Consider the following 13,847-nt stretch of genomic DNA (forward strand, 5'->3'; position numbering starts at 1 on the left):
CTTCCCCGGTCATCTGCGGCAAGCAAGCGTGCAAGGAGAAATTAAAAGGAAGATTTGCTGCCTGCAACTATTTGTCATATATATGAAAGAATTCAGTACTGCACAGGTTAGGAGAGGGTGAAGTCTGTCTTTGCAAAGCCTCAGCTACTCACTACTCCTACCTCCCTGGTTTCTTCATTTTTTAATGACCCGTGAAAGGCCATTCTGTTAAGACTGCCAAATGAAGCTGCCATCCCTCCCGGCAGGCGAACGTCGCTCTCACGTACCCTGAGCACCCTCACTCCATGGGGCCACCAAACCGAGAGAACGGGCCTCCAGAGGAGAAGAATTGGCTCAGTAAATCATTTCCTAGGCACATCCAGCGAGCAAGCCAGGAGTCCTTCCTCACACAGAATCCCCTGTTGCCTTCTAACCAAAAATAGCTCAAAGCTTTTCAACATACAGATGTTATTTTATTTTTCTTATTTTATTTTATTTTTTTCTTTTCACTAAGAACTGGGCTTGAAAGTTAGGCGAGCTGCACTAGATGTCATCTCCTGCCCTCTGCTCTCAGAGGGAAATACATGAAGGACAGTTTGCCTCTTGGCTCATACCTGACGGTCCTGCTTGACCCCACAGCACACACGAAGGGATTATGATGAAAATCAAAGTGGATTTCGTTCGTAATGAGGAAAAATACACTCCAAATTTGAAGGAAATCCAAGCTAGAGAAGCGCATTCTCCCCTGCCTGTGGCCAGCTTGGATCCAAGGCCCAGCTGCTCTCTAATGGAGCCAACATGGCTGGGACCAGCATAAGGCCCCCATCCACCCCCACGCTCTAGGGCCGAGGCAGGGCCTGGACTTACAGCCCCAGGGCAATAAAACCTGGAGATGGATAAAATATCCCTGCTCTTTAGGGAGTGCTCTGCGGCCCTAATGAATCCTCCCAGAGCCCAAATCTCCTGGCAGGGATTTGAGGTGAGGTGGATACGGTGAAGGGTGAGAAAGTCCTTTCACGGCCTTCTGGATAAAATACAGAATCCCATTCTCCTATAAACCAGCTGCTCTTTCTATTTTTAAATACTCTGGAGGGACTCAAATATTGCGGTGATGAGAGAAGAGGAGGTTCGTGTAAGTACCTAGGCAGATGGATGCTTGGCAAAGGAAGGAAACTATCCCTGCGGAACAGAGCCACAAATAAATGCTCATTCCAGCTCAATTATCGAAGCCCAAACAGGTAAAATATCTGGACAAAGGTGTTTTAGCCTTTAAGACTAAGCTGCTCTCAGGAATGCTGCTCTTCCACTTTCACCAGGGCTCAGCAGTTGTTAGAAACTCAGATGGGTGTTATAACACAAAGCCCGAGCGGTCGCCAAACGCTGCCCACAGAGCAGTCACCCACCACATAGGAAACGGGCTGAAGTTTGCTGAAGTTTCTTTGGTCTTAATAACTTTTGACTCAATTTGCATGCTGTTTTTGAATCAAGTGTGAGGCAGCTGTTCATTTTTCTCAGTGATAAATCACCGTTTCTTGACATTTGGAAACTCGGGAGACAAAAAAAAAAGAGGAGAGGAAAAGTGCTGAGGGTGGACTCAAATGTATTTTTAATTATTTAGCGCATTCAGATGCTCAGGCGTGTTGACACCACTTCCACATGCAGGCAAATAATGGAAGGACGGACTTGCCAAAGCAAGGTGAGGGGGAAGGCTGTAGCCCTCCTTTCCCCAGCTGCCGACGGGCCTGAAGTTGCCATGAGGAGTACCTGGGTACGTAAAATGGCAGAAGCATGGAAATCCATGCAAGATTCGGCTCAAAGTCCAGGAAACGGCGATCTTGCTGTGTGCCTTCATTGTTCAGTTTTTACCCAGTGTTTGCCTCATGGCAGACTTCTCTCTTTCTCTTCTCTGGGGTTGGGAGGGAGAAGGGATGGTCCTTCCCTTGCTGCTCCTACAAAGGAGGTGCTGGCCAAGGAGGAGCTCCACATCCTGTCCCTGTCCCTCCCTCCCCCCTGGGGCAACAACGCAATTCAATTGGTAATAATTCAAAACCAGAGTCTTGAACAAGGACTTTTTGAAAGCATCTGACCCCGTTTTTAAGGGAGGGAAGTTAGGAAAGCAAAACCCCTGCTCCGTTTCCTGCTGTTGTGCTGTTTATTTCAGAGTATTTCCATTGTTAGAGAGCAAACCCTTTGCATGTGAACGCGAGGAGGTAGCATCAGGCTGGAAAGACAGCTAAATTTGGCTCCAATTCCTTAGGAGCCTGACCTCTTCCTATTGAATATATAGCAACACTCCCACTCGCTGTCCAGTGCGGCATTTTTAAACACACACGCGCGCACCCCCCTCGATTAATTCTGTGTTGCATTGAAGGAAGTGATATAAATAATCCCCCAAGAATGCGTTTTCCTGTAGGTAAAGGGATAATATTTGAGTTTCGCTCAGGATAAGTGGAAGAGCACACAGAACACACACAAGCCTGTTGCTGCAGGAACTCGCACGCTTGCCTGGCACCCGGAGGCCGCTACACTGAAAATTATTAGCAGGAGTAAGTTAAGCACATGAATAAATTTCTAGGATCAGGCCAGCAGAGGGATGGCCACGTGAAAAAAAATATAAGAAAGGTTTTATGTGAAAATCTGACAGCATTTTAAAATAAACTGTGATATCACAGGCTTCATACAGGCACAATCTTTTTGTGTATTTCAATTTTTTCACTAAAATGATTGTAATTTGAAGGACTGAAACACAATATTCGGGGGGTGTGTTTGTCTTGAAATTTGCTTTCTACTTTTGTTTTCTTTCCTTTTTCCTGTTTGATCAGGAAGACAGCTTCCATTTTCGGCTTTCAACCAAAAACAAGGTGGGAGCAAGCATTAATTGAAGGCACATATTTAATTGTTGGGGAAAAAATAAAAGGAAAAAAAAGGACTGCTTCCCAGTGAAAGGATTTTAAGGTAAAAAAACACAGCCAGATGAAATGCAGAGGCACTGACTGAGGTTAGAAGGGCATGAGGCGGTTTTCTTAGCAGGCTTGAAAAATCATTTCAAGCCAGTACACGTCCAGTTTCACTGACGGACTACAAATTAGACCCTCAGCTAATGTGAAACTGGATGTGAAAACATCCTATTTCTGTTCCTTCTTGTCTGTTGTCACACCTTGGATGCCTCCTGTGGAGTTAGTTGTAGCAATTCACCCAACCAACAAAAACTTCAATATTCTAACTTCTATAATGCGGATTTTTTTTTTTTTTTTAATTGATGATGTGAATCTGTCACAGCCAGAGGAAAGAGATTCTCATCTGGGCAAAGTCCCTGGAAGCTACTTCCATAGCAAATTACATTTTTATTGTTATTTCCTGATTGAGTAATACAGCTGGAGCAAAAAAAAAAAAAAACCAAAACCCGGGCACGAGTGAAGCATATCGAGTTAAGTCGAAACACAACAACCCTCACAGATCTCTCTTGGCTGCAAACCCCTGTACATTGATCGGATTCTCCTGGGAACAGCTCGCTTGTGCTTGTTTGGGAGGTGGGAGGCTGGGGTCAGCGTTAATCTGGGATTTTCACCTTCCCCTTTCACAGATCCCGAACTAGCTCTATCTTTGTGGTCCTCCCAGTGTGGCTGGGCGTGAGTTTGTTGGTGACAAACGCTTCTGGGGGCTCTGGCAATGTATGTTTCGGTGCAAATATTGTTATTAATAATCCTTAACTCTCCTCCTCCGTTAAAATGGAATAGATTGGGTGCCTGATCCCGATTTCACGGCTGCGAAATGTCTAACACGGCTGAAATCCATGACTAAACGCTCCTTGGTCTCACCCACTGACTTTAATGAAGTTCTTGCCAATTAATAGTGGGGGTAAACGACAAAATCAGTGCCTCAGCAACATCAAAGGAGTTAAAAGTGACTTCAAGAAACGAACAAGCAGCGCTTTGTGCAGTGTCTTTCTGGAGCTTGAATTTTCATGGCGCTTGTTGGTTCAGCCGGCGCGAGGATGACTCGCCGGGCTGTTGTCCCTGTGGGAACACAGCCCCCAGTGTGGCAGGGGAGCGCTGACTGCAGCGTGTGGCCGCTTCTCATCACGGCAGAAAATAAACCATCACGGGAGGGGAGTGAGCAGATAGTTGGGAGGGGATTTTTTTTTTCCCATCTCTGGCTTCATTGATAGAACAAAATGGAAATGGGCTGTTTGTTTTCCCTCATGCTTACAATAATAACTGTAGTGATAGATTTGCCATTGCCAAGATTTCTTTCCTTCCCCAACATAAACTATTGTACGTAAAAAAAAAAAAAAAAAAAGCCTCCTAATGTTTTTTTATTTATTTGCAGGGTTGTCATTTCGTGCTGTTCTCCAAAGCCCCGCGAGCCGGGCCTGCTCTGGGGACATCATTAGTGGTATCTGCTTGTCTTCAAAAGTGAAGGGAAAAGCAGGGAGGCTGTGGGGTGCGTGGTGAAGGAGGGGAGAAAGAGGCATCGGAAAAAAAGATAGAGGAGAAGGAGGCCTCTTGCCACATCTAAACCCCTTGGTTTACGCCCCAAACTGAAGTCTGAACTGAAGCACAACTAGGAAGAAAGCAGCGATATCCGTCCCACCCAGCCCATAGGAACATGCAGCTTTTGTGAGGGAAGGGGAGCAGGCGTGGAACTCTGTGCCACAGCAGACCTTATGCTGGGCAGGGCAGTCCCTGCCCTGGAACCAACAGGCTCTGAGGGACACGTATTCCAAGTGACAGCCTGGAGAGGGCCGAGAAGGATGCAGAAACACAAGACTGAGGTGGAAATTTTGGAGCGCAACTCTTTTGCCTCTAACTACATCTACTTTAACCACTAGTGCTACTACATCAAAGCGGCGGACGGAGCCACTAAATCATCACAGAATCATAGAATGGTCAGGGTTGGAAGGGACCTTGAAGATCATCTCATTCCACCCCTGCCCCCTGCAGGGACACCTCCCACCAGACCAGGGTGCTCAAAGCCCCCTCCAACCTGGCCTTGAACCCCTCCAGGGATGGGGCAGCCACAGCTTTTCTGGGCAACCTGGGCCAGGGTCTCACCACCCTCAGAGTAAAGAAGTCCCAGCGTTACGGTGCAGAGCATCCTACCTCCCCTCTGCTCTCTCCTCGGTGTAGTCAGGTCACTATGGCGCAGAGCTTTTTCTCAAAAAAAAAACCAACCCGAACTAAGTAAAAAACCCAAATAATTGTGCACGTGCTTTTGTTTTTTAAAGTAAGCCTTCATTTCTCCTATCTGTTCCGACCATGGCCCTACTCAGCGCATCCCCCCCGCTGTGGGTCTGCCCCAGAGCAGCTCCCGCGGCGGCTGGGCGCCGGAGACCCCCTACACTCCCCCCCCCCCCCAAAAAAAAAAAATCCCACGCCCCGATCCCCCGTGGACGCCGTGGGGCTTGGCCGCCGGCCGGGGCTGCACCCGCCCTCCCGGAGGCGGCTTTAAGAGCGGGGGCGGGCTGCTGCGGGGCCGCGGCTTCTCCTCGCCGCCCGCCCGCCGAGCCTTTAGCGAAGTCGCCGGTGGCGGCGGCGGCGGTGGCGACGTGGGCTGCGCGGGGCGCGCACGTGTGGCGGGGCCGCGGGTGGGCGCGGCGGGGCGGCCCGGGGGCGGCGGGGGGGGGCCCTGCCCCGGCCCCCGGCGGGTTGTGCATGGCCCTGCGCGGGCGGCGATGGCTGCGTGAGGATGGCCCAGCGCGGGCAGCCCGCACCGCACGCCATGGCTGCCAAAGAGGAGCTCTACAGCAAAGTCATCCCCCGGCGGAACCGGCAGCACCGCGCGGGGACCATCAAACATGGCTCGTCGCTGGAGATCCTGCTGTCAATGGGCTTCCCCAAAGCCCGGGCGTAAGTCGCCTGCACGGCCCCTTTTTCCCCGCGGCTCTTCTCCCCCCACCCCCTCCTATACCACCCCCTCTTTCGTTTTACGGCGGCGAGAAGCGACGGGCGCTTTTCTGCTTCGCTGCTCCAGACCGCCACAGGCGGGCAGCGCGGCGCCGAGCTGCGGGAGGGGATGCCGGCCAGCGGGGGATGCTCTCCCCGGAGCGGCCCGGCCAGCGGGGGATGCGGGCCAGCGGGGGATGCTCTCCCCGGAGCGGCCGGGCCAGCGGGGGATGCGGGGCAGCGAGGGATGCTCTCCCCGGAGCGGCCCGGCCAGCGGGGGATGCTCTCCCCGGAGCGATCTGCGGATGCGCTCCCGAAGCGGCCCGGGGATGCTGTAAGGGCCGAAGGATGCTTCGGGTCGCATCCCCCGGTGGTCGCTGCAGCCAGGCAGGAGCGCTGTCACCCCGGCTCCCGGGGAGGAGGCGGGGGGAGAGGGGGGCGGCAGGTGCCGTCCCCGGGCGCAGCGTGGTCCCTTCCCCGCCGCCCGCCGGTGCTGAAGGGCCGCGGAGCATCCCTCCTGCACCGCCCGGCAAGCATCGCTGCAAAGTTTGGGATCGGCCGGGAGGCAATTTTTTTGCACCCCCAGCTGAAATCCAAGCCCTGTGCTTTGAAAATAAGGAGCCCTTTGGCGCAATTGCTTTGGCTAACGCTGCCACCCGGGAGATTTTCTTTAATCCGTGGACAAGTCAACCAAAAAGGAACAAAGCAATACAAGAAAATTTCCGTAGCCCAAAGTGGTAGGTTTTTCTTGCCCAAATTAGCAATGCCCTGGTGTAATCTCCCTGCGTGTGCTTATGCTTTAAATTACTTAGGCAGCTACCTAATGATAACTTAATAGTGACTCTCCCAGTTTTAAACATAGTGACTCCTGAAATGGGACTGTGCGCTTTAGGATGCAAATGAAACCAGTGGGGATTTGGATGATGCCTTGATCTGCTTAAGTTTTCCTTTTGCTTTTGATACCAATCAGAACTCAGTGGCTTTGCAGCCTGTCTTTGTGCAGTTTTTTATAAGCGTAGGGATGCACACATGCAGTTTCAAGGACATATGCCATCGGTGGATTCATGAGATTGCCATGGATCCACTAGCACATACAGAAAGTCTAATGTCTTTTCCATTGTCCTACTTACGCTCCTTATGTCTGTCAGTGTTCTATAGTTATCTGTTGAAACCAACATGCAGCATTTATGTACAACGCCTGCAGACGGAGATAGTAGGAGACTGGTGACTTCATGCTCTGCCCGTTTGGAAAAACAGAGGAGCATCTTTCACCGTAGCTAGAGAAAAAAGCAGCTTGATACTATGAATGAAACTAGTTATTACCTCTAGAACAGTGACATCAGGGCTGACAGCCAGCCTCGGTCTTACCTAACTGCTAGCCGAGGAACTGTGTCTACGGTTCATATTCTTGCCCAAGAAAATGCTAACATTTGACAAAAACAGACCCAAAGCTTCATCTTACAAGATAGGGAATGTTAAACACAGAGACCAGGCCAGAGAAAGAGGTAAAATATCCCCAACTGCAAAGAATACTTATTGCAAATATAACCAGCCACACAGGTAAAACTGTCTTGGTTCTAAATTCAAGATACTGTGCTATAATATAATGCTGTTTGACACTTGAGCTGTCTGCTGGGAGGGGGACCCCTCTCCCGATCTGAAGTAGCAATTAGTGCCTCTATTCCAGCCTGCTGGAAATACTACACATAATTCATCATTAAGATTCAGATAGGAAGCAAAACAGAAATAAACCCAAACACTAAGCACTGCGCCATCCAGGGCACACTGTGGAACGGCACACAGGTTCGGAAGCCTGAGAGATAGGACCGCATGGCAAAAGGACATTCCCTAAAGGTCACTGCTTCCCAGAAGCTGCTTTTCAACTCACGGCATATCACTCTGCAAGTGTGAATGACAGAGATCACAGAGCTACCAAGAAGGTAAAACGACCCTGTCTCCCAAAGACATTATTGAGAAGTAGCCTTAGAGTAAAGCCCTTTTGAGTCTTCTCCCAAACCTCTCCCGCTCCTATTTTCTACCCCAAAGCCACTGTTACAACAGGAAACAGAGAATTGAGCGAAACGGGGGATTTCAGATCTGTGCCTGTAGATCCTGCCTACAAATACAAGCCAGGCTGAAACTTCAAAGTGGTGACCATCTGTTTGGGTGGCTTATGCAAAACAAAGCTCCGAGCTGTCAGACTAGTCTGTCAGGCATGTCACAAAATGCCATTGCTGTTGGCATCAGTGGCCTCCCGGCAGTCAGAGCTGGGAGGGTTGATTGGGGCAGGGGACAGAGAGGACAGAGGCTACCTGGAGATGACGAGAGTGCTGTTTTCAGATGTGGTACTGAGAGAGTACCAAGATCCCAGGGAGTACTCACGCTGCCTAACTTCCAGCTTCTAATTCAGCTCCAGTAACTTCACACACCTCACACCCCTACAGCTCAGCTTTTGTCTCTTCAAAACATTAATTACTTGATAATACTTCTCCATGCTTACAGTTTATAACAGCAATAAGAGCTCAGATGGCCAGGATGATGCTGGGCTTGCACTGCTGACAGGAACTGAGGATTCCTGCATTCATTTTGTTTTCCTCACTTTGTGTTACTTTGGGCAAGCCACTTCCAGGTTACGTATGCTCAAATAATCAGAGGTGGAAGACTAAATACGATTTCTAAGTATTACTGGATGGTTAGCTCAGACTAGCTCAGCAAAGGGTAGAAAATGGTACGAACAAGGCTGAAGCCAAGAGAAGATGTCATTAGAGGCATTTACGCATCAGGTATCAAGTGCAAAACTGCCACGGATCTTTTGGTCAAATCAAGGTGTTATTAAATAAGCCTCTATTTGTCTATCCTGCATGTAGCTTACGGAGGACTGGGGATAAAGGGTCCATCAAAGAAGGACATATCCTTCCTTTCCAAACTAAGACAAACTGAGAGCAGGTATTGAAATTAACAGAGCTCCACTGACATCAGCGTCCCACCACACAGCCTGAAACCCTGGAGGGTTTCCCCACTCCCCACTGAAGTCCTTGTTGGCACTGGTAGAAGAGCAGCTCTCTGTGCTCCCGGACAGACGTCTGTCTGCCTCTCTTCCTCCTTCCCAGTGACAGCTTCAGTTCAGCTGGGCTACTCTAAATTACATGGTAATGCAGCGACGTGCAAACCACCTTTGGATGCTTTTACCTGTGGATGGCAATTGCTGAAACCACTGTAGTATGTCATCGCTTTTGACTATGACCGTGAAGAGCTGTTCTATTTTGGGGTTTTTTTGTCAGCATGCAATCATTATTTTTTTATTTTGCAATTAGCCCATTACATTACGTACTGTCTAGTCATGCAGGAGGAGGCTGTCCTTATCCCAAGTAGTTTCTGATTTAAACAAGGAAGGAAAGAAGGCAAAGGCGATGTTAGAATTGCCATTTTGCAATTTAGGCACCGAGACAAACATTTTACCCAGGGTCACACAAAAGTCTAACCAGATCCCCAGCGTCTCAAAAACCTAAAGACAAGAACAGGCTTCCTCTAGAAAGAGATTTCACACAATTATTACTTCCCAGTTGCCCCAAAATATTGTACCTCATCTCGTTATGGATCTACTGTCAAGGGTTGCACCCACAGATCTACTCTGACTGCCAGCACCTCTCATTCTTGTGTGATAATCCCTATAAAGTTGTTGATAGTCTTCCTGAGAGTAAATGGAAGGGGAAGCACAATGTAGTTCACAGGCCATTGAAACCACAGGGGATCACTTAAAACTATTATGCATGTAAAAGCAATTTAAAAAATCTATGGCTAACATGTATCTCTGTTAAACGCTAAACGTAGGAAAATTTAGTGATGGACTGCTGTTTTTTTCAGGATGGAAGAAGGCCTTTGACCAAATTAAAATTATTGGAACTAATATAGGGATAAGCAGTTGAAATCCTCTAGCCTGCATGGGGCACAAATCAGAGTAACTCCAGAACTGCGAGTTCAGGGATTCAGTTTGAAAAATTTCATGCCGGAATTTAAAATCCTCCAAAACACCCTCAAAAACAGAAAGTTAAAATTCTACTTTGAGAAAAAAAATCCTGCTTTCCTTGTTTTAATTCTGAGTGCATATATGTGCATGAGTATATAAATATATAAACATTTAAAATGTTACTTCAGTTTCTGTATACAATTCTGAATTAGAGTCACAGCCCTGAGGTACTGTTTCAGAAGAGATCCAGACATAGAAAAATGAAGATAATTCTCTGGCCTCTGTCATTACTCAAACTGGGTAAATCACTGTCCATAAACAGAACACTTACATTAGAGGCATTGTGCGTTTTTGGATGCCGTGCTGTGTCTGGTAAGCCTGAGAGATGAGCGCTTTTCTTGACTCAGGTGGCAAAGCTTTCCAAACCTAAATGGATGTTCCTTCCCATCATCTCAGCCTGAAAAAGGGGGACCATCTTCTACAGACAGGTCCATAACGTTGGTTCAGTCCGTAACGTTGTGCTCCTGGGTGAATCTGCTGATGCTTGATATGATTACAGATACTTCCCCCTCATAAAAATGGGATAGACAGGAATATTATACAGTTTACCATGAATCAACTTCACTGCTTCCCCTATGCTACACATTTCCTCCTTCCTCTCTCCCACAAAAGACCACCTGGGTTTAACTCTGTGTTCATGGGCATGAAGAGGAGTTAATTCACAAAGCTGTACCATATTTCCCCTGGTCCTGAATAGAACCGAGCCAGTCTGATTTTGATTTGCTTGCTCAGTAACTATGAGAATTTAGGAGTATTAAGAGTTTCATTATTCTCAAAGAAAAGAAGCTCAGATCCAGTTTACAAACAGTAAAATCTTCTCTTGTGTTTTGAAAATGTTTCTGAGGCTGCTAAAATATGTTTTGCCTAGTAACAGACTTAGCAACATAGCAGTATTTCAGCACAGAAAGGCTGCAAAGTCTCTCATTCCTCTAGGGTTTGAGCTGGATTTGGGAAAATACTGCCTGGAAAAAAAGCGCTGCAGATAATCTGTTGATTTTGAAGTGGTTTCTGTTCCTTCACGGCCTTGCCTTCAGGGTATTAGTTTTCTGCAAATACTCTTGGCTGAAATTCATCCTACTACAAAGAACCAGCCCAAAGCGTAGGCATCCTCTAAGTCCCACTTAAGCCCAAGCTTTAGAAGGGTTTTCATGATTCACAGTGACTCGTGTTGGCCCGGGGTGGGGAGGAAAACCCCATCCCAAGTGAGGAAGCTGATGGGTGGAAATGTTTCTAGGAGCAACAGTTCAGAGGGCTACATTGAAAGTGGATTTCCAAGTTTGTTAACAGCACTGGAGGAAATCTTCAGATACCAAATAGAATTCCAGGTGGTATAGCCACAAGAGCTTAGCAAAAGCTTCCCCGAATGACCCGTCTGTGCCCGTGATTGGAGACAATGGGTTTTGGGCTTGGAAAGAGCCACTGGACCATGCAATAGAGAAACCATCTAACCAAAACAGTGCCATTTCCAGTACTGCATATCAGCCATCAGACCAATGGACATTTTTAAGTAGGAGCTTTGTAGGAAGTGTTTGTGACCTGTTTACACTCTGAAATAGCGCAAGAGGAAGAACTTGCTGGAGGTGCAGCCTTTGGCAGATGACTTGGACAAGACCCGTTTCCCCTACCGTGACCCTCCCTTTCTATGTGCCTGTGGAAAGTGGTGGGGCAGGCAGCTCTGCCCACGGCAGGGTTCAACGGATGAGATTCCCCACTGTAACTTGAGCAACGGTTTGAGCAATTAACCGGTCTACTTCGCCTATCGCAATTCCTAGGTTCAGCACTGAGGCCTCTGAACAATTTGGTACATCTGTGCTGGAAGGGCTCCAACAGGTCTGCGTTGTGCCGTGGAACACGGATACTGCAATTGCGTTAGCAGCTGCCGGGAAGGTGCACTGGAGAAAGGCTTGAGCAAACACACATTTGGGACTCAGTCCCGTGGCTGCTCTGCTTATGGATTATAATTTTTTTTTACATTGGCTTTATTGCCGATTTCTGCTGTGGGACTGAGAGCAGATTACTGCAGTATTCGGACTCTTACGTGCCAGCGGCTCCATTGTTTGGTGTGGGGGAGATCTCTATCAGACAGTTCCTTACTTTAAAGATCTAAAGTGATAAAATATCGTGGGCTTTTAATTTCCACTGTATAGTCTGGAAACTGAGGCACAGAGCTGCTTAAATATATGCATCAAATCTGTAGTTAGACTGGCACTGGCACCTAAATCTGTAGAGTTTCAGTCTAGTAGCTTAATCACAAGACTTAGATATCTGGTCTAAGTGGAATATCTGTTTCCATGACATTGTATAAAGTTTTCAAATGGAGAGAGACCTTCTCTTAGCAGAGGCTGAAGAAGTCATTCCTGTGATAAGATCACACTCTCAAATGATAATGGCAGCAGTAAAACTCCGTATTACCTCAGTGATTCAGGATACTTTATGCAGAACTGCCATTAGTCATATCTGATATTTGGGAGAAGTGGAACAATCAGATATTCAGGTCTGATATCGACAAAGGAAATGCTCCTGCCATAAAAATGGAGAAAATCGTCTAATCTAAACCGAGCATCCCTATACAAAGATGGCTGACAGTAGGGCCAGGCTCAGTGGGTCACTGTGATACTTGCTGCATAAGTGCTAGCTGCCCGGAAAGCAAGTTTGCACATGTTCGGGGGAGAAAAAAACCAAAACTGATACCTTTATAGTGCCTTCACGCACTGCGCTTCAATGGCATCTTATGTTTAAATATCCAAGTAGCATCACCAGTAGCGTTGAGTTCTTGTCTCAGTGGCAAGTCAGCCAGAGGACGGCAACCCCATTTCTGAGATGTGTTTTTCAGGGCCATCTAACTTTGGCAAACACTCTAAGTGATGTCAGAAAGTTTCCTGGTCCCCAGGTGCTTAGCTCATTTTTGGTATTAAAATGACATGGTGACAAGAAAGTTTGCTTGTGCTTCTGTCTCTTTGATAATTGTTTTGTCTTGGAGCAAAGGTCCTAAATTTGATCCTGCCCTAGACACTGGGAAGGAGAGGAGCTTCGGAAAGTGCGACCCAGACCCCACATGTCACTGGCAGAGCCCAAAAAATTTACTTTGTGCCTTGTCAAAAACCTATAGAGTTAATAATTTGATCCTTAGTTTGCAATTCCCTTTCAACCGACATATCAGTTTTGATACCAGTGTTATCTTTTCCTTTTCTGTCCCTTTTTCCCTCTCGCTTGACAGACCTGATACTATTGTCAGGAGCCAGTCTAAATTTACTGACGAGATTCTCAAGACAAAGACTCGCTGGAGAAACTCATGATTTCAGCTATCCAGCATGGACTATTTGAATGGCGCCTTGTTTGCATAAAATGCTGATTGTTCTTCCCCCTCGGAGGCTTGGGGGGCCCGTTTCTGCAGAATTCTGCAGCACTTCCTTAGAAAGCGGTCTGGGAGTTTACCCCTAGATTACCGCTGCCACTTTGCTGTGCAAGAGCCCGTGCTGGAAGGGTGGTGACAGCCCTGGGGACCTCCTGAGTAAATACGCTGACAGAAGTCGGGGGCGGGGGGGAATCCTGCTCTTTTGAAAGTTCATGAGCAAAAGTTTAAAAAAAAAAAAAAAAACGTGGTGGTTTTAAATGTCAAATGCTAACCCCGCTGGCTCCTGATGAGACTTGCGTTTTTAAGTCACCTTTGAAAGTGAATCTTAGACTCCCAAGCTAGAAAACGTTGCCCTAGGTTTTCACTGGCGCTCATAGTGGATTCACAGCATGTGCTCTGCAATTGCAAAAAGAATAGAGACATCCGTGTGTGTGTCTGTACTGCACCAGTCCAATTATCCTCAACAAGCAGAGTCATCAAAAGCGCTGTAGTTTAGCAGCTGACAGGGTTTTGGATTCCATCACCAAGACTGGCTTGCAGGCTTTGTGCATTACAATGGTGTGCGCCGCCGCGCCTGTGTCTTACTCACCCCCCTCTATAA

General features: G+C 47.6%; 1 protein-coding gene across 1 annotated transcript in view; it reads left to right on the forward strand.

Moving 5' to 3' along the window:
• The first annotated feature begins 5,667 nt into the window (after window positions 1–5,667).
• The window catches only part of UBASH3B (ubiquitin associated and SH3 domain containing B), a 74,696-nt gene continuing 66,516 nt past the window's right edge, over window positions 5,668–13,847 (forward strand). Inside the window, exon 1 of the mRNA XM_074162350.1 lies at window positions 5,668–5,828. Coding sequence (XP_074018451.1) covers window positions 5,668–5,828 — 161 coding nt within the window. The remainder of the gene's footprint in view (window positions 5,829–13,847) is intronic.

Source organism: Numenius arquata, chromosome 22 (assembly GCF_964106895.1).
Source record: "Numenius arquata chromosome 22, bNumArq3.hap1.1, whole genome shotgun sequence".
In the NCBI taxonomy this organism is placed as follows: Eukaryota; Metazoa; Chordata; class Aves; order Charadriiformes; family Scolopacidae; genus Numenius; species Numenius arquata.